Below are 19,899 nucleotides of genomic sequence, written 5' to 3' on the forward strand. Positions count from 1 at the left end.
CTGTCTGCACCCAGTCTGAAGCAGTAGAGGCCAGCACAGGAGGTTTAGAAAGCCTCTCCAACACCTCAGCACAGCCTGTATCTGTGTAACAGTGCAGGAAAACAAAGTGAAATACCTGAGGTAACAGGTATTTCCAGTGGTTCCTGTACATATAGTGCATATATGATATATGTATATCATGTGTGATATTAGTGCAAAATGACCATGAGCAGTGTCACCAAACCATTGCCCCAATTTGGATTTGATGACCCCCACTCAGTACTGTGCTTACTCATTTTCAAGAATACCTTCTTTTCTGAAGTAGCATTATGATAACTTCCATCACTGAACATTAGGTGACTGTTTAATTATTTGGTATGGGTTTGGGAGATATAATTCCCCTTCTGTTTATCTGCTTATTTAACTGGTTGAACTTGAAGATTTAGAGCTAACCAGCAAGCAAGAATTAGACATATGGGACCCAGTAGGGTTTTGCCAATTGATCTCCAGTTTCCCGTCCTTTCTCCAGGGTAAAGTTTGCTCATCAAAGATAATTATATTTTCTTTTCTTTTTTAAAATCTTTCTTTAATTATTTTAATTTTGTCCAGTTTCACATTTTAAAAGAGGTAAGTGATCTGTTTCCCCAGCACTTTCCAAGAAATTAGGAATCTTTCACTTCTAGACTGACATGGCCCTGCATGTCTTTCATTTTCGTAAGAATAAGATAAATAGTTTGATTTCACTGGCTTGTGTTCTTCTTTTAGATTCCTAAGGAAAGATAAAGCTAAATATACCTTTCTGATAATTTCCTTTATCAAAAGGAGCTTGAATTGAGCTTAGTTCTTCTTTCCTATTTAGATATAGGAGTCATAATCAGGTGTGTTTCTAGAGACCTTTGAATTTGCACTTCCATAATGCAATTATATACTGTATATGTGTTTACAGCTACTGGAGGCAGTTTCTGTAGGGCTGTCAGAAGTATGCTGTGCTATTCATGTGACTTACCTCACAGGCTAATTTACCCAAAGGGTAATTATTTGCAGAGGAAAAATATATCTTGGTGTAAGGGGTGTCTGAAGGTACCTAGCTACATTCCTGTACCTAAGCTATTTCAATGGCAACTCAGGCATTTCCATGTGCCATTGTATTGCACAGAATGCACATACTTATAGTGCATTACTTGCTGCTGAAATTCTGACAGAAACAGGCTAGAATTATAATAATACTTTGTAAAAAAATGAGATCCTCAACAGCTAAAAATGGCCAATACCTATAATCCATTTGTTCTTAATTATGAGCCTAAGAAGGTCAGATCACTTGGGAGATACAGCAGGATAGTTATTCAGCATATTCACCAGGAGGACATCTGTAGTACACACATACTTTGTGTGAAAAAAGCCTGATGCAATTAATCAAGAGAACAGAGAGTAAAGCCTGCCTGCTGACCCAAACACCTTCTAAAACCAAGGAACTAAACGCAAATGATAGTCACAGAATTTATACAGCAAGCTCACTGTAAACCTGCAATCATCTTTGATAAAGCTTCACTGATACAATAGAAGTCAGTGAAATTTAATTACAGATCAGTTTGTTTCCAAGAGGCATTTTTTGTGTAATTACCGTTGTTGGGTTATGTGTGAGAACACACTCTTCTGGAGCCTTTACCACCCTTGTCCTCAGGAGGGGTTATAGGAATAGCCAAGTACTCATTTCCTGGGATAAACATTTGTGTTTTGTTTAATTTAGTCTCTTCAAAGAAATTTGCTAATGCAATTTGATTAGTAACCAGCTTCTTAAAAAAAAAAAAGGAAAAGAAAAAAGGCAAATCCTCGAGCCTTCTTTTGCACAGCCTATCATATCTTTAAGCTTCATGTACGTGTAAGACTGCTAAAGACTGACTTGAAAAAAGCGTGAACTGAGGTGTCTTTCATGCATAAACAATAGGCTGCTGTAGGCTTCTTTCCTGTAAATGGCCTGGGAGAGTTGAAAGCCTTATCCTGTGCTTGGAAACTTGGTTGTATAACACCACTTTAGTGAGTTTTTTTGAACAGTAGATGCTTGAATACATGCCGTAATAATTTTCTCTTCAGTTTTGATTTGTTTTGGTTTTCTTTTGGCTTTGATTTTGGTTTTTTAAATCTTCATTTGGAGCTGCAAATTCTGCTCCCAGTTACAGTTATCTACTTCTCCCTGGGAAGCTAGTTATTTTCATGTACTCTCAGAAGCATTAAGGTCATTCACTTGCTGCACAGTCTGTCCCTTCTTTGTTAAGCACTACCTTCATGTATATTATGTATTTTGTTTAATCTGATAATTGTGTCTTTACACACCCACAGATTCCACCTTTAGCAAATAATTTCCAGTAGCTCAGCACACAGTGAGAGGCACTCCACATTCTTCAGAGGTAATCTCACCTGAGAAAGTTCACATTTTGCCATGAGCAACAAATAAAGAAGTAAAGTTTTAGACAAGTCGTTTTATAAACAGCGCAACACACACCTTTCATTTAAAAAGGCAGCAACTAGATTTACTAATTTTACAAAATACATCTTCAACAGAAATCACTGTCTTTGGTTTCATTGTGGAAGCCACCGTTTTTGCAAAACTTCATTTTTATTCTCTGCATGTTTTTATTCCAGATGATGGAACGATGGGAGAATCAAGGCAGCCCTCAAACGAGCGTGTCTGCTCCAGCTATGCCACAGAATATTCCCTATCCACCCAATCTTCACAGGAGTTCATTTCCTGATTCAACAGAGGCCTTTGATCCACGAAAACCGGACCCATATGAGCTGTATGAGAAATCAAGAGCTATTTATGAAAGTAGGCGTAAGTGAAAGCTCTCTTGACCCTGCTGACCATTTAGTATTTAAAATTTTGCCTATGAATGTGTCACTGTTGGCATAATTTTCTGGAATTATCTTTTGTAGTTTATAGAAAGAAACTACATTCCTTTCCAGTGAATAGAGGTCATTGTAAGTGTTTCAAAAATTGTACACTTTGCCTAGATTCTCATATTTGACTTTCTTAGGTGCTTTTTTCCTTATATTTTTGATCTCCCCATTTTGACTGTTAAATCCTTGGTGAAGCACAGTATATGTACCACCACATTTTACTGTCTTTCTTTTCTTCATAGTCAACTAATAGGAAGATGTGAATTTATTAGTGAAAAAAAGAGTTCCACTTACTTGCACTTCAAAGTGACATTTGTTAAAGACATTTCAAATGTATTTGTTCTTATAAAATTTTCTTTATGTCTTCACATTGTCCTTGCTAGTTAGAAAGCAACCCACAGCATAGAGTACTATCTGAAGACCTAAAGATAAAGTACTGAGCCATTAAGATGCTCATCTAGATTTAATTTCTCATGTTTTTGGAAATACATCCCATATTTTTGACAACAATAATAAAAGAGCATAAACTTATTTGCTCCTTTTCTAAGGAACATTTTAGCTAGAAAAGTGTTCTAAATTTTCTACAGCCTTTGCACTTAATAAGATAAATTCTTTAAAAAGTTTACTTTTTTACTGAAAGCTTCTTCTCCACTGCCATTACTTGCACATGTCATCTTTCAATTCATTTTGTAAAATACTTCAGTCTATAGATCAAAATATGCTATAAATTACATATTAAAAAATTACATATAAAATATTGGAGTTGATTCAGACCAGTCCGTTATTATTAGTTGGCCCAGAGACCTGGAATAGTCACATTTCTTCAACATGCAAAGGGATAATCTGAAGGAAATACACTATTGTCCCCAGCACTGGGTTCATACTGTTCTTACTCGCCTTGGCTGGCATTGGTTACAGCATCAGCATCTCCTCTTTGGCTTTGGTCTCCTCAAGAATGGATATGCTGGAGGAACACCAGAGTTCAATTTACATCAGTTCCAAGTAAACCTTGATCTAGTCTCAGAGCTTCATTTCATATTCCTCAGTTCTTTCCCACTGTGGCCAGTGCCACCATCTTCTGTTACACTGATCCTGGTAATGGAACATTTTTCAGTACAGACTGTCACCCTAAAACTCACTCTCCAAAATCCGGGGGTTTTTTTTGTTTTTTGCGGGGTGGAGGACATAGTTGTTGAGGTTTTCTATTTATTTAACAAGTGCCTGAAATTAAGATCTCGAATTTAACTCTATGTACTTAAATAAATTGCTGGCTTTTTTTGAGGAATACCAGGTATCTTACTCACTCTAAATATAGATTTGAGAACTTACTTACACCCCTGTAAAAAAAGTATTTAATCTTCAATTATAAACTGTTAGGCATAGAAACTAAACTTTCCAGTATATTTACAAACAGCATGTAGTCCATGTTGGCTGGTAGTCCCAACATAATGTAAAAAAAGAGACTATAATTTCTGAAATTTAAAAACTCATTGAAATATGGATCAGGATACTGTGTGGAGTAGGCCAAATTGCTTTAAAAGAAGTAGTACTAGTTTTGAGCAGAGATTGGAAATAGTTTTCAGACATCTCCCCTCTTTCACTTTCTCTTGTGCATTAAGGGCTAGACTAATATATAGATAAAAATATTTGCTTGAACTGAAATGCTATTCCCAAAAGTGATAGAATTTGGTATATGATAAATTAAAAGGAAAAGTTAAGACTAACCATTCCATAGTTAGAAAGGATTTCATCTAGTTCAGCACCTCTACTGAAAAAGCTCTTGGCTTTGTACAGAGCTCTAACAAACAGAAAACCCTTTGCACATAATCATTTCCCATATCAGCAACTTTTAGAAGTGATGTAGTTTAACAATAATCTTTCCATTCAACAGTCAGAACTATCTTCTGTAGTTAAAGTCATCAGGCCAAGAGTGCAGTCTTCCTGCATTGAAACAAACACCTCTGTGAGACAATTAAGAAAATATTATAAATGTCATACAGAACCATTACATACATATTTAATGCCATTTTCTTTTATCCTGATCCCCAATATAAACTTGATTCGTGTGTGCCTTTCATAAAACTGTGGGAATATAGATCTGATGTCAGCTACAAAGGTACACCTACCCCCCAGTATATTATTATATACTGCATTACAAGATATATTACACCATTCAATATTCCCATTCAATATTCATGGGTGCTTTCTTCAAGTTTTCTGAGCACTTCTTTGACCAATAGGAACTCGTATCTTTTACTTATATGATCTATTGTGTTAAGGACTCTGTGCTTTACCACAGGAAGAACCTGTAACACGTGGGTTGGAGTTATGCTAAAGCCTGTACTTAAATGGTATAATTGCATTTTAGTTCTGTCCAAAAGGCAGCTGGAGACTGTATGTGAGATGTTTTCAGCCAGTTGCCTAGAAAAATGAAGAATTAAAAACTGTGAAGCTGTTAGGCCCAAAACAAGAAAGTGAGGGATGAAAAACAAGATTACAGTAACTTTATCCTAGATTTTTAGCAGTGTCCCATCTTCCAGCTAATCTGGGAAACTTAAATTTTTTATCTTCTTTCACCACTATCCACTTAAAATTTTCTCTAAGATTTATTCCACAGTTCCCAACCAGATCTTGTCCATATTCAATCCTATTCCTTATTTATAAATAACTACCTCCAAAGATCTCTCTCTATCCTCCCTGACATTTTTGTTTCATTAATGCCATAAGCACACATTGTCAAGCCTTAGCACCACGTAGTTGTCCTGTTTCCTGAAGATGGAAACAACAGGAAGGAAATCCATTACTGAGTCAAGTAATTGCCATCTAATTTGAGTATATAGGAGGGAGAGTTTCAAGACAACACTCCTTCCTACCATATGGTAATGTCAGATTGGTTATCTTTGGTAAGAACATACCCTAAAAGTGCACAGGAAAAGTTCAGCTACTTGGGTTTTTTTAAGTACTTCTTATCTCAAAGCAAGTTTGTCTTATCTCCTGGCAAGACCTTCTTTTCATCTTCATCTTCTAAGTAGGGCAAAGAAGTGAGCACTCATGACCTGGAAAATTCAAAAAGAAAGAGAGGGTGCAAAATTTTTGTTTCTCTCACTGTGAGACTCTGTTACCAAACAGGTCATTTTTGTACCTCTGTAGCTCTGGATTTCTACAGACCCTTTTATCATAGGGTTTCCCCAAAGTCAGCACTCACCAGGATCTCATAAAAGCCTCCTGCTTCAATCAGAAAGAGGGTGAAGCAGGTTGAGAAATACATGGTAGTTCTGTGGGGAGCACAAGCAACATGACTCAAAACAGAGCAAGAACTAGACCAGTGTGCTGCCTCTAGCTCATCCCTACCTAATGATAGCAACAACAGGATTTCAAGCAGGAAGTCTCAGTGAAAAGTGATTTTCATTCTTCAGGAATGTTTTTCCACCTAAAGAACATAAAGTACCTGCAAGACCCTCTGTGATGGGAAGATTTCAGTTTGTAATGATTACATGTGAATTACCACACTACCATTTCTGCATGGGAAATAGTTTCAAATGATGCATTAGTACAAAAACAGAGTGCAACACTATTTTGGAAGTATAGTACCTTTGAAAATTGTTTTTCATTAGTTAGCTGTTGCCTCTCAGCTCTTCCCTCTTAGCTGTCATTAGCCTCTGCTGTCACCTATGCTCAAAGCTCCAAGTAAATAAAAAAGGAGCATGAGGGCTTTCCAAACACTGAGGAGGCGTACCACATCATCTAAAACAACTGCTTAAAAGTAAAGGATGGGAAATTGGTTTATTTCTTTCTTTACTATGTCTCTCTGGGTTTTGAGATTACGTATTTTGCTTTTTATTTTGGGTTTTGGGGTTGAGTTTTTTTACCCTCTTTCCCTCTCTCTTCTTATTTCTTCTCCTTGGTGAAGAATACCTACTTGACTTTCTGCTGTGACATAATTTTCTCAACTGGATACTTTTTCCTTTTTTCTATCCTACTATTAATTCAAAGCAAAACCTTTAACTCCTTTCTCCTTTCTCTTAAACTGTTAGATTGTAAGTGACAGTGTGACTCTCCTGATAACCAGGGTAGGTACAGAAAATAGAAAATGGAACATTAGATCAGGAATTTCCTATTAATGAAAAAATTATTACTTCATATGCAGAAGATTATTACAGCTGTAACTGGAGCCCTGGAGTTGTCATTAGGAGACCTCATTCACCTGAATTTTAAATTTTTGCTTTCATAAATTCTCCTTATCCTATTTTATATTTTATATTGAGCTCTGTTTATTGTAGATTTACAGTTTATAAAAAACTTTGTTCAGACACCCCTGTAGGCAGACATTAATCAACCAGGAGTCACAAAGCTGTTGAGCATCATAATCCCATAATATTTCTACAGTTATAATAGAAATTTGAGGTTTTATTCCTCTGAGGAAAGAAGTAAAATAAAACATTTTTTTTATATTTATTGGGTTGCATTCATCCTTCAGTTAGTATGGTAACCAAGGCTGGTGATGTGACACAGAAATGCCAGTAGGAAGAATGAGATAAGCCAGTGATAAGCTCTCATTAAAAGTGAAATCTGAACAATTACAGTTCCACCTTTAGCTGGAAGAACAAAGGTTACTTTCTTCAAAATCACCCATGTTATTTTCTCTTCTGACCACAGTACTTTGAATTTCTCAAGTCTCTTTCAGATATATCAGCTGTTTTATGAATTTAGTTTTTTTACTGCCAGATATTTTGAGAAATTGGAAAAGAACCAAAAAGCAAAGTTCACCAACACCGGTGAAATACGTAAATAGCAAATGTATTTGCATAATTAGCCTCCACAAAATAAGGTGTTTTCTTAGGCAGACTTATAAATACCTTTCTGTAAGGGTCACAGATAAGCACTTCAGTTCATATTCACAGGCTACCTTTCCTCTGGAGCATCACTCCAGGTTTTCAGCACAGATATGCATTAAAGTAGAAAAGATTTGTCAGACAGCATTATACTGATCCATAATGTGTAACTACAAAAATATCAGTCTTGCCGAAAAATACTAAGGCAATTAGGGTTTCCTAAACTTGATACTTATGGAACATTAAAAAAAAATATTAGGTATCTAGCACTGAATGCCTTACCACCTGAGGGGTTTTATGGCACAGTCTACAGCTAAGCAGAATCTTCCTGCCAGTGCTTGTTGGCTGAAGAGCTACAGTTAAAAATTAAAGATGGAAAATATTAAAAATTGAAGGCAATTTTTCACATAACTGGTACTACCACTTTATCCAGACAGTATTTTCCTGACAAAAAAAAAAAAATTCCTCTAATATTTTTTCCCTTTTCTGCTCATTTTTAGTCTAAAAAGAAATCACATTTTGTTTGTGGTACTTTCACATATCTGTATACACATCTGTGTGTAGATGCATATATACACTGAACTATGATAGCATTAAATACATAATATTCTGAAGTGTAGTATAAAGGGGGTTTTGCATGGGTAGAGGGTTTGGGACTGTAAACCACAAAATCAGGTTCTAATTTCAAACCTTCCTTGCACCCAGTTTGCCATAGCTTTCAATATTTCTATTCACCACTTAGTGCCCTTTATGTCAGTAAGTCATGCCTGCCTCCATTTAGTAAATAAAAGTATCGAGAAACTGCTAATTAAGGTCTATTATCATCTAATTTCTCCTTGACCTAGAGAATGAATAACTGAGGTATAGGAAGGGAATTTCTCAATGCAATTTCCAAACAGTCCATGTTGGTGTTTTCCTTGCATCTTTTGCTAGCCTAAGCAACAGCATGGAGATGGTCTAAGAACATATATTACTACATGAATATAACCCTTCTTAATAGGAGATGATATACCATAAAAGGAGAGGAAATTTAGCAGACTAACATCACATGGTTTTGTATTGTTAGTCACTGCAGAAGGAATTGCCATGACAAAATGGATTTGTTGTTTATATGAACTGACAGTGAAACCAAAAGCATTTTCATATGGAATTATGAGTGCATAGTCATCACAGTACCATGGGTGTAAAATGATTTTGATCGCTGGATTGCAAAGTAGGTCTCTAATGACCTCTGCTAATATGTCAGTTTTAAAGCTGATGGCAGTGCTAAAGATGCAGTATTTCTTTCTCTTTATCAATTTACACTTTACTAAAAGGTATACAGAGATTTTGATCTGCAAAGTGTCAGCATAAGAGTCAAAGTAAAATTTTAAGAGAACTGACTTGCAAACATAGGGGAGCTGGCCACAGGTGCATGAGACAAGTGGGTGCTGGTTTGCCTATGGGCAGGGTCCACCTGCTGCTTGCACAGCTTTGGAAAGGACATTGCAGCATAATCACACTCATTCTTCTCACTTGTGAAACTCCTTTTTACCTAAAGCATGGCTAGTACTGAGATGCTGAAATATAGGTGTTCCCTTGCGCTAGTTGTGTTCCATGTATTTGCATTCTTTGCATTCTACAAAGACTGATCCAGAAAACAACAGAATATGGAAAACAAATATTATCAAATATTGTCCCTACCTTTCAACAGCATAATTCTTCCTCCAGAGAATACCAGTGGCTCCACTGGTGTAAATAAAAATACCCTTGTGCCACATTGTGGGAGAATTATGTTCCAGTGGCTGTATCCTGACAGCAAAGAATCCTGCTATTTTTACCATTGATTTCATATAAATCAGGATTATGTCCCAGGTCTTGTTTATTACTTATCTACTTTCACAAAAATTTTACAGTTTTCAGTTTAAAAGGAACGAGGGAAAATGAAATAACTCTATGAGAGTGATTTATTTTAGACTATACAAGAAGGCAGGTATGCAAGATTTTTGCTGTTCTACCTTCTAATAGCAAAATTAATCTTGGCTTTGCATTCATCTGATATGCAAAGAATCATAGAATGTTTGCCATAGGATGGTTTTAGTTGGAAGAGATCTACTTCCAACCGCCGAATCTTGATGTATGGCAAGACTTCTCAAAACACGCAGCTGCATCCTTGTTCTCCAGAGCACAGGGAGTCATCACCATGGTGGAGATTTATTTTAATTGTAGTTTTATACAAATAACAGTTCAGAAGATTTCTTAGTTTTCTTGTTTCTATGACAAGTTCTAGCTGAACTAAAAAAATTAAATCAGTGAATTTAGCAAGTATTTTATTATACTTTAAAGCTCTACTTTTGAAGTACTTCATCCTATTTCACATTAAAGACTTCAACTACCCATGGCAATGCAGTTGCAGATGTTCAACCAAAAAGGCATCATAGGGAGAATACAGAAATCTTATGTCATCATTTTAAAACTTTCAGCACTTTGAATGCCTCTCCATGGTGGCACTATTGGCTAGACTTGCCTCTTTGTCCTGACAAATTTCATTCTTCTACCTCATTTCCTACGAGGTGGAGGCAGGACATCTAACATATTGAAAAAAATTATTAAAAGTTTAGAAAATGTCAAAATTAATTTAATGCTAAATTAATGGAAAGTTTCAAATTACCTTGCGTAAGGTTAGTTTCCTATAAACCTAACTGACAGATTTCTATAAAACAAAGCTCACTAGAGTCTCTCAGTATTCTGGTAATATTACCAGCTCAATTTATCCTTAGCAGATAGAAGGCACCAGGAAGTGCACAAATTATGTGCATTATGCTCAGATGAGGAGCTGGCCCAGCAGTCCTTCCTCCTCTGTTGGAAGTTGCTTTTCTGTAGGGTCTTTGAGCACAGAATTAGGTGAGTTTTTGATAAAACTACTTATCTCTGCATTTGACAGATGGAGACAGTGCTAATTCAGTCCCTTCCTCTATGTTAAAGGCTCTTTACAGATCTTTCTTCTTTTGAAGTTTTCTACTATTTGCTAACAGTTTGCTTGTCACATGAGCACAGCTATTTAGAGAATATATTTTGTTTTCCATAGTGTCAGTGACATTATCACAATTGTGTGTACTGCATAGAGACCCATCCTGCTGACAGCAGATTCTTCCTAATTTGAACATTGCTTTGCTATGGTTACCAAAACCACAAATCTGCACCCAGGTTTAGCTTCTTGGTGATCAGACATTTAAAAACTTTAGGACTTGATTCAATATCTTCAGCATAGCACCGTTCCAATTTTCATGTGTGAATTCCTAAACTACAGTGACAACACATGCTAGGTGTTGAATGATTGATTACAAGATGGTAATTAACTCTGTGAGAATAAGTTCTGCAAGGCAAAGGAACAAAAGCTATTTATCTCATGAGTCTTCTTCATGAGATTAGCTTTGAAGGAAACCACCTCATTGACAGGCACTTTTGCTTGACCACAAATAACAATTCCCAAAAAAGGACACTGCTAACTTACTTAAAATATATGGCTGTCTGTCTTAACAGAGCAAGTTGTTCTCTGATTGGTCACAGTTTGAGAATGGTGGTCATTCTTTCACTTTGCTGCTTGAGGCTGGTTCTGGGTGATACTAGAGTGGCTGCAAGCAGAAATGGAAACAGCAGCTCCAAAGAGCAATTCTAACTGAGTGACCAAGAGAAAAAGCTTGTGTACCTTCATACCTAAAAGCTTAGTGAGACTATCAAGATGAAATTGCTTTCTCTACATTAAAATCATTTTATCTCTTTTAAGAGTTCTATTAAAATCTTGAAAGGCTGTGAGTAAAAAAAATCATTTCTCCAAGTTTGCAGTGGAGCAGCATCAGTTTCAAAGGTTTTGATTTTCAGGAGCTGTGCTGGTGGAATATTTTTACATTTAGATAGCATGTCTCACCTGAAAGATCTCAAATCACTGTACAAAATCTGCAGTGTGTGAAAGAATTGTCTCCTTTAACTACCAAAGCCATGCAACCACCTGTAAAGTCAAACAGCACAGCCCACATGACACAACTCAACACAGACAGTAAACAAAAATGCAACAGGAACACCACATTCTAATGGATATCCCCATTCAGTAGTCCCAGATTTGGGCAGGTCAAGGCTGTTATCTAAATATTCTTACCAAAAAAATTTAAGACATCTCTGTTCTTGGGAGACATCTTTTGAAAAATATCTTTGTCCTGCAACAACCAATTCAGTATTGTCTCATGTGAACTCTGAATCCCTCAGCTGCTGCCATTGCAGCCCATGCTGCCTTTAGGAAGCAGTCCACCAGCAGGCAGGAGGCTTTAGTCTAAACTCTTTCAAAGTGGTACACAGCTTCCCAGAGAGGCAGTGCTGTATTGTGTCTCTCACTGAACCCTTCTGTCTCAGGAAGACAATAAATACTCATCGGTTGCACCACTCTCCTAAAAAGGCAACAGTTGTGAAAAGCTGTTGTGCAAAGCTGCTGTGTTGTGAAAAACTGTATGCAAGTTTTGTGAAAGACCTGCCTCCTTTATAGCCTGAAGTATGCATGGTATGATATGTGCCTTAGAGTCACATAAACGGGGTACCTTATTTGCTCTTTTGTTGTGTATAGGCCAATAGAAATCACCTCTGGTTTGAAATATTTTGCAATTCACTCTGGGTGCTGCTAAAATAATAAAATAGAAATTCTTGTTCAGAACATTTCAAATTTAGCAAAGGAGGCATGATTGAATTTAGCTATGGAGTCATCCAGATTCCTTTAGTGCAAGCAAAGTCATTTTATATGAAAACAAGAGTTATTTGCTGCATTTCATATATACAAATAATTTGAAACTACTTGCATAAAAATTATGTTAAAGGGATTTACCTTCATGTAGAATCAGTTGTTCTTATTGGCAATATACATCCCTCTAGAAAAATCTTCTTCTTGATGATAAAAGACATTTTGCAATTGAGCTGGATAAAAGCAGGGGTCAAGTCATCTGAGGTCAAGTCATCCAAACACATCCATTAAACTTCCCTTTCTATTGCTGTGCTTGAATAACCACAAATATTGTCACTATTTTTCACAGTTTTAAGCAAACTAAAAATTTTATCTTCATCGGAACCTACCTTGTGTTAAAGAAACATTACCACCTCACCATCTCCTTCACTTTGCACAGAAATGGCCTGGGAGGTCTTAATCTAGCAGGAATATGTACATGTACCACATGGAAAGAAGGAGGGGAGGAGAAAACAAAATTTCAACAAAAAAATAGAAAATGCATTTTTGTAATTCAAAACACAGCAGAGAAATTGATGCTGCATCTTTGAATAACTTGAGAAATGTATTTCACCTTTAATTCCCCATTTTCCTATTCAGAACAAGTGCTGCCCAGGACTGGTTTTCGAGCGGATTCCTCTGGCAAGTATTCTTCAGCCTTTGTTTTCTGTAAACTAGTTGTCCTTCATTTTTTGTTTTAACTATTATTCTTTTTTTAATCATTTCCCAAGATGATGAACAGTCATGACTGCCCAGTCACCATTTTATTGTGTATGATCTTTGTGGGGTTTTAGAATGCTTATACCAAATCTTTTTATAATAGATTTGCATTTTGAGCAAGGAAAGGTATTTATTTTTCCTCAGCCAGTTTTCATTTATGTTTTACTGTGTTTTATGTGTACTTTCATATTAGTGTTCACTCTTTAGTGTATAAGTGTATCTCTATAGCTCATGCCCAAATCTAAGCTTAAACAATCATTTTTTAAAATCTGAATTTAATTTTATCTTAATTCTATCACCAATTCCTTGCTTCCATATTTGTGCTGCAAAAATGTAAAAGTAAAAGCTTTCAAAATCAGGAGATTTTTGGGGTGTTTGAGTAAGCACTGGTTTTGTAAAATGGCAGTGGACTTTTTTTATAAAACAGCAACATTTGATTTCCCAGTGTTATCATGCTAAGTGAACAGTTAAAACAGGCATCCCATACAAAAAAAAAAAGGCTGTTTTGACAATCCTATCAAAGTCTTTCTAGTCCTTCACAAGTTGGACAGAGATTCTAAATTAAATATAACATTGGACTGTTTTTGCATAACCCAGTAGGGTTTATACATTGAATAACTCTTAGCACACCAGTTCTTTTTTCTTTTCTTTGATGATTTTTGTACTGAAGTTTTTATTTGCCAGCTTTCCTCACTATAAATATCAAGAGGGAATATGTATGCTTTTTAAAAAGCTACTCACATTGCAGAGCAGCAAATCCATTACTATTTTCAAGCTTTTCACATCTTTCAAGAGCATCTGAAACTCAGATGAAGTGATTGTAGTTTTCTATCAATCACAATTCACAATTTATAATTATTTGTATGAAACAAAAATCTTCACCATCTTCAGCAAAGGGGTCCAAATTAGTTTTTATTTTCAGTAGGTAGCTGGTATACTCAGAAAGACTGCAAAATTATTACAACAAAGCATCTCATCTTTCCTTCAATTGCAATATAGAAGAGATTTAATAAAAAATGTATATTAACATTTACAGGATCATCCCACATACCATTGTAAAATCACATAGTACTTGTTCCACTTGTCACACAGAAAATTATTAATTAAGCATCTTCAGGTATATTTTTTCTCAACATTTAAGAAAGAACTGCTGCTTATGCTTATCAGTGTGTGGTTCACCCAGTGATTCAGGTGAATACAGTGCAGAAAGGTAGCTGGGACCTGATAATCACATCTTCACCTGTGAGATCTCACTGTTGTTCAGTAACAAGCTATTCTGGTACCATTACAATTTAAAGCAAATCCCCCATCGTTTAGGAACCGGAACGAATTTTCCAACGCTCTTTACTGTCCTCACTGTGCAGCAATGATCAGATCACAGCTTGTCCAATACCATTCTCAAATTCATGGGGGAGCCAGCTGCTTTTATAGCCTAGCAAACTGAATTGGTGTGAGTTTTTTTCTTCCAGGCCAAATGAACTGTTGAGAAAGTTTTCCTTCTCACAAAAAGAAGAAACAAAGTGGTATAACTATAATAAAAAGAAGAGAGTGAAGTTAGTAGCAGGCAAAGTTAAAATTCTTTTTCTAATATAAAAGTGTAGAGAGGCAAGGAAGGACAGGGAGCATTGTCATTCTAGCAAAGGATACCCATATTACATGGGCAAAAATACTGATTTTAAGGTGAAACTCCTTTCAGTAAAACTAGTAGGAGACAGGTCATTAAGGTACATTAGGTTGACTGGAAGAATAAGCAAACTGGAAAATACAGTGTTAATTCAGTATTGGCTTCTGCAAGCCTACTCATTATTTCTTGCTTGGCATGAATCACAAGGTGCTAATCTAGGTTAGCAAGAGAAAACAAAAAGACACATTTTCCATAATGAAGTTATATTAACCAACAGTTTGTAGTGTATTGCAAGGCACAAGAGTGTCTTCTGTAAGTACAGGTAATTTTCTCTGTATGATCAACTGAAAATCTGCTCCAGCAAGAAAACTCAAAATTTGGTCTAACAATCCTTTGTGAGGAACAAAAAAGTGCCAGAATCTTGGAGAAGCAAGCACTAGAGGAATATCAGATGAAATGTAATCATTTACATTGGTAAGAATACTTAATCAATGTATATTCAGGAATATTGAAACTGCTGCTACATAATCATAGGGGCTTTTAGTAAATCCACCAAACATGAGCTCCTGTGGAAAAGCACAAAGTAGTGAACAACTCACCTGTCTTTCAGAAACAAGAAAAAAGGATCTCAGCAGCAGCAAGGTTTTGGAATATGTTTTTGATCAAAGACTAACTGTAAATATGGAGATACACTGAGGACAGTGCAAAGGGAGTTTAGCAAAAGTTGGTTGGTCAGACTAACCTGGTAACTGAATTTTTACACCAAAGAAGTGATATGTGCTTAATTAATCTATGCTTTACATTTTACAAAATGCCAGTTATAACTGTAAACCTTCCATGTTAGCCTGGAAAAGACAGTGCTTAGCATGAAATGTAAAGACAAATGGCTTGAAAGTAGCTAAGGAATTCTACTAGAGGAATTTGGACTGAAAGATTAATTTTATTGGAGAGCCTTGCAATAAGTCTTCTGTTTTATTTCATGAATCACTTAAGCACAAAAACCAAGGGTAGAAGTCACATCCACTTCCAGAGGTGTAAATTCAGGAATCTATGGTGTAGCTGTCTCCAGAGCAATGGAAAGGTGATCAGTGCAGTCATATCATACCCAGCATGAAAGCTGAAACAGCACACAGGTTTGTGTACCAGTCAGTCACTGGAGAGACTGTGATGTTATGATATTACTGCAAGGCAAGTGACCCAGTGAAAAAGGATACAGACAAGCTCAGTTGCCAATGTCTTCTTTGCCTATGTCTTTACTGGTAAGGTCTATGTACTATTTGTTTGCAGAGGTTTGCAATAACAGGAAGCTAGACTTGATGACCCAGGGTCATCAAGTGGGACAAAGAACATTAGTTTTTAAAAGCAATTTTCAGTGAGCTGTTGGCAGACAACTGAGGCTCATAGAAAAGTATGCCCCTGTACAGTGTATTTTAGACTAAACTTTTTTATGGTCAACCTGGCTTATCTATTCCATTCTAAATGAGGTAGAAAAACAGTGTCTTTTAAAAAACAAATAAACCCCCTTATTTTAGAGTCTGTTACCCACACTGGTTTGGCTCAGCTTTGTGAATGTATCTGAGGGATGTTTTCATCTCAGTTTGCCAGAGCAAGTATTCTTCAGAACTTGACATTCTTATATTTTCTTATTGTATTCCCAGCTGTGCATATTCATTCACTTGTGCACACTAAAGGCACTGCTCAATTTGTGACAGACTGCTGGAGACAGTGCCTTTGAGTGTTAAACCTGGGTTACAAATGCTGATCACACTGTGTCTGTCTACAAAACCGTCCCCCTAGTGCTAAGCCCCATCCTTGTAGGCACAGCAAACCAGGTAATGTATTGCTTTCATCTGAAATTCCTTTGCCTCTCACAACTTTTAAATTATTTGGATTAAGCCAAAATACTATATACACCCAGAATTCATTTGCTCCTTAGTGTTGAGACGCATCAAATAAATGGGAAAAGTCAGTGTAATAAGCTGTTTGGTTTTGGTTGGGTTTGTCTTCTCAATGTATGAGAAGCAAGTTGGTAGGGAAAGATAATACTTTTATTTTACCAAGTGAAATATTTGTAATTTAGTCTCACTTTCACCAATACAGATTGTTGAAATAATGCACTATGCTGCTGTCTACAGAGGATTTTTATTGCACAGTCATAGTATAGAGCCAGTGCCATTCTGTATCAGTCCTTGCAATAACACCTGACTGAAACAAGTCAGGCCTTAATCCCAGACTACATCTGGCATGTGCCAAATTCCACAATTTGTGCGGTGTCCACTGATGGCTCTGAGGGGAGATCTGGAAGTGAGAGCTGCTGAAGTACCGTATTTCAACCATCTGTAATCCCTCCCATCCTGAGGGAACAAGGCACAACTGGAGACACTTCTGAGCAGTTTGCTGGAATAAACCTTATCATCCTTTTTTCTATTGGAGTCAGAAACAAACTGCCACTGACCAAAAGCTTTTGTGTCAAAATATATAAACCAGAGTGCAATCCATAGGAAATGGCATTCCTGTCAATCACTGCTTTAGGTGATGAGCCTAAAGCTTCTCTGGTGTAGCCAAAGCGAGAGTCAACAGAAAACGGGCAACTTCTTAGTCCTCTAAATGCTTACGTTTTCACTTTATAATATTTTTATTATTATGATTATTATTAATAATAATAATATCCAAGAACACTGTTCTTTCAAGTGAAGTTAAAGACATTTTTATAAGAAACTGACTTTTAAAATACTATATTTCTCAACTGACATATTAAGGATATAATATATGTTTAAAGGCAGGTTAGGCAGGCATATGGAAATGCAACCTTATTGATTCATAAAGCTGTTGAGACTTTAATTGAGTAGCATTAAGGAGTTCAAATTAATGATGTTAGCTTTCAGAACTCTTAGCTCTGAGACTAAGAGGTTTATAATGCTAATTTCCATCAAAACTCCTTAGTGAGGATATTACCTGGAAGTGGAATACTTAAAAGCTGCATTACATAAAAAGACATATATATATATATATATATATATTTGTGTTTGGAACTTAAATGGTCTGTAATAATTTTCTTATTTTGTGAGTTGGACTGATGTCTCTCTGTCTCCAATTTCAGTTTGTTCTTTGTAGGATTTAATGAACTGCAAGGAAAAGACAAATTAAAGACCAGAGGTGGATAAACAGCAATCCATTATACAGTCAGTTTTAGGAAGAAGACAAATTTCTAACCTCTATTTTGGACAGATTTTTCCATACTGTTCTTCTGTGAATGTATTCTAGCTTGGTTTAGTGTATTCTACTGAACATAACCATCTTCTAAGAGACACCTACATTTTCAATTCTCCTCCTTGTCTGTGGCCCACTTGTTTCCACCAGGTTCAACCAGGATGCCATTAGCCACATGCAATAAACACAAGGCGGGAGGGAAGTTGGTGCAAATTCTCAAGATAAGACCAAAATGCTTTGCTCAATGGGATTTCTCTTTAAACCAGGTCCTGATTACAAGGAGCTGGATGTTCACCTTCGGAGGATGGAGTCTGGGTTTGGCTTCAGGATCCTGGGAGGAGATGAGCCTGGGCAGCCTGTGAGTTATTTCTTCCTGATTTTCTTTTTCCTTCCACATTCTATAATCTGTGTAAGGGTCAGAAAAATATTACTACATAACAGAACACAAGCATGAACACCATTTTAAGGCTACAAGTAAAATGACTTTTATTCATCCATAGAAAAAGACAGAAGTCTCAGTTGTTCACATCTAAAAGGTATCACAGAGAATTAAGTTAGAATAAGAAAGCCTTAAGGTGGAAACAGAGCATCACTCATCCCATTACTGCAGATTGTGACCTGGCATCTCTAAATCTGGACTTCCCAAAATCGAGTTTAAGCAGAAGATTCCAAACATCCAGTTGTGTTGTCCATAACCATGTTCAGAGTAGGTAACTTGTATGCAAAATGTATTCATGCGGTTAAAAGACATGGTCAGCAATGCAGTTTATTTCTGGAAACAGAAGACTTCCCCAGGGAGTGATAGGCAATGTTCCAGGTTAAATGACAGCATCATGTGAGGCAACAGGCATAAAAATCATAGCTTTATACCAGGAGATCAGGAGGGAGGCACCCCTGTGACCAAAGAACAGGTTTCAAAATGAACATAGATGGTTTGCTAATAAAATAGAATATAAAATAAACCATATGCACAATATTTAGAAGAAACAATGTAGAAGCCCAGAAAAGAAAAGTCAAATGTGCATGACACACCACAAATGTGTACACATTTTGATAAATTACTGATCTATCTAAATACTATAATTTTGAGAGCAGGCAAAATTAGTACTCTTTCAGAAAAAACTCAATGGTGTCACTATAGTCTGACAGCTAGGACTAATCTCAAATCAATAATGATAGAGCTTTACTATCAGAATTTTAAGCACAGTCTGAGTCTTGTGTTACTAAATTTCTGAGATAATGTATAAATAAGTATTAGATTTGTATATTCCCTAGTCAATAATTTATATATTCCATATTCAAATTAATGCAGAATACTATATTTTTCATTCAAGCCTTAAGGTTAACCAGCACATGGCTTTGAGAAACAAAGAAGCTCTTAGATTTCAAAATTGTCAACATCTGTCAAAGTACTGATAAATCTTAACAGTTTACTGATGTCTCCCATAAAAAGGAAAGAATGCTGTGTATTCTAAAAATGATGCTTCAAATGCTGTTTGAAATTCAATCTAGTTCAGAATAAGCATTTTCAATGGTTTTTCAAATACAAAGTATAGCTGCTCAGAAGGACTCCAAGACAACACTGCTTCATCCTCTACTCTTGAAGTGTCTCTGAAGCCCCTCTGATATGTAAGTTCCTTCTGTTGAGAATGTCCTAGTGCACATAAAATGAGGCCACTGAGCCATCATCTGCACATTCTCCAGCTAAGCATTTTTCCTGTCCCTTCTGGGCACCCCAGCCAGTGTAAGTTCTCAGAGCACACCTACTGGGTGAAGCCAGAAAGGAAATCTGTGAGGTGTTAGTGGAAATGTTCCATTTTATCTTTTTAGACTGTTAGGACATGGCACTAGAAAGGCACAACCTTTAAGACCAGGATAGATGGAGCTTTGAGCAG

At 36.3% G+C, this 19,899-nt stretch overlaps 1 protein-coding gene across 14 annotated transcripts in view; it reads left to right on the forward strand.

Annotated features, from left to right (window-relative positions):
- Positions 1–19,899, forward strand: part of MAGI2 (membrane associated guanylate kinase, WW and PDZ domain containing 2) — a 713,151-nt gene that overhangs the window by 625,762 nt on the left and 67,490 nt on the right. For 10 of the 14 annotated variants that reach the window (XM_033057437.2, XM_033057440.2, XM_033057436.2 and 7 more), the window contains 3 exons: positions 2,620–2,809; positions 13,051–13,092; positions 18,271–18,362. In XM_033057437.2, the coding sequence (XP_032913328.1) occupies positions 2,620–2,809; positions 13,051–13,092; positions 18,271–18,362 (324 nt within the window). The remainder of the gene's footprint in view (positions 1–2,619; positions 2,810–13,050; positions 13,093–18,270; positions 18,363–19,899) is intronic. The other 4 variants (XM_033057430.2, XM_033057434.2, XM_033057429.2 and 1 more) reach the window with 3 other exon arrangements.

This window comes from Catharus ustulatus, chromosome 4, assembly GCF_009819885.2.
Source record: "Catharus ustulatus isolate bCatUst1 chromosome 4, bCatUst1.pri.v2, whole genome shotgun sequence".
Taxonomy (NCBI): domain Eukaryota; kingdom Metazoa; phylum Chordata; class Aves; order Passeriformes; family Turdidae; genus Catharus; species Catharus ustulatus.